At 66.5% G+C, this 1,321-nt stretch overlaps 1 protein-coding gene across 1 annotated transcript in view; it reads right to left on the reverse strand.

The window, feature by feature from the left end:
• GATA6 (GATA binding protein 6) overlaps nt 1-1,321 on the reverse strand; it is a 33,272-nt gene that overhangs the window by 30,879 nt on the left and 1,072 nt on the right. Inside the window, exon 2 of the mRNA XM_011957814.1 lies at nt 4-559. Coding sequence (XP_011813204.1) covers nt 4-522 — 519 coding nt within the window. The 5' untranslated portion in view covers nt 523-559. The remainder of the gene's footprint in view (nt 1-3; nt 560-1,321) is intronic.

The raw sequence follows: 1,321 nt of genomic DNA on the forward strand, positions 1-1,321 counted from the left end.
GGCCGCAGAGTGCACGAAGCCGCCGGGCGCGCCGTCGTAGGCGGCCGGACCCTGGCTGGAGAGAGCGGCGAGGGTCTGGTACATCTCCTCCGGCTGCTCGGGTGCGAAGGGGCTCAGCTTGGCGCCGCGGCTGGACCACAGCAGCTTGCTGGCGGTCGCGGCTTGGTCGAGGTCAGTGAACAGCAGCAGGTCTTCCCAGCTCGACAGGTTGCCCCCGGGGCCCGCGACCCCAGGCGCCGAAGGTCCGTGGGGAACCCCGAAGGGATGCGAAGCGTATGAGCTGAGCAGCAGCGAGCGGGCCGGGGGTCCAGCCGCTACCTCCGTGTCGAGCTGAGGCGTCCCGCAGTTGCTGGCGCCGCCGGGGCCCCGCTCTCCGCCCCGGGAGCAGGAGGAGGACGAGGAAGAGATGGGGGAAGGCGGCGTGGAGGGGTCCCGCGCTGGAAAGGCTCCGGAGTCGCTGGCGTCCGCACCCGCGGCCCCGAAGCGCTTCGGCAAGCACCAGCCGCCGTCAGTCAAGGCCATCCACGGTCCGGCGCCGCTCCAAGCTAACGTCTAGCTCCTGAGGCGAGGTGGGGGAGACGGGGATGGTAGGAGATAGACGAGTTACCAAGAGCGTAGGCTGCACACTACCTCGCCTCCACTCCTTTATTCTAGTTCAAATGGGATCCACCTCCAATGGGATCTTTGAGTTCTCAAAGATCCCATTTGAGACTTCTCAAAGATCCCATTTCTGCCTGGGGCGTGGGGATTAATAAGGGAGAGGGGAAAGGAGCCTGCGCAGCCGCCACAGGGCCCTGGAAGGGCTGGGATACCAGCCCTCCCTCAAAGGCACCGCTCCGGTCTCCGCGTCCTCCCCGCCCACCCCCTCGGCCGCATCCTTTCTCCGTGCGCGCGCCAGATCCCAGGGGTGATCTGCAGAAGCTGGCTGAGGCTTTCCTTCCGCCCTAAAGTGTCTCCCCTGGGCTGATGACACACAAAAGAATTTAAGTAGCTGTGCGTGTTGGCACCGCAGCATCCCGCCTCTCTGCGGATGCCCCTCTCCCGAAATGCCTCGGGGTGAGGGTTCCCCACGGGAAAACCGTTCGCGTAAGGAAGGCAACCTGTCCCCGAAAACGAAACCGCCGCGTTCTCCTTATACTGGCTCTCCCAGAGCTTCCCGGACTGCGCTGACCAGCCCGAACGCGAGCCCCAGAGAGAAATGCCACTGGGCCCAGGGAAAGTGGGACGCCAGGGCGGGGGCAGCAGTCCGGGTCCTTCCCAGCAGAGGCAGAGCGGGGAGCTCGCGGGGCGGGAATCGCCAGCCCCACCGGCGTCCCCGCGG

Source organism: Colobus angolensis, unplaced genomic scaffold, assembly GCF_000951035.1.
Source record: "Colobus angolensis palliatus isolate OR3802 unplaced genomic scaffold, Cang.pa_1.0 Scaffold45, whole genome shotgun sequence".
Classification (NCBI taxonomy): Eukaryota; Metazoa; Chordata; class Mammalia; order Primates; family Cercopithecidae; genus Colobus; species Colobus angolensis.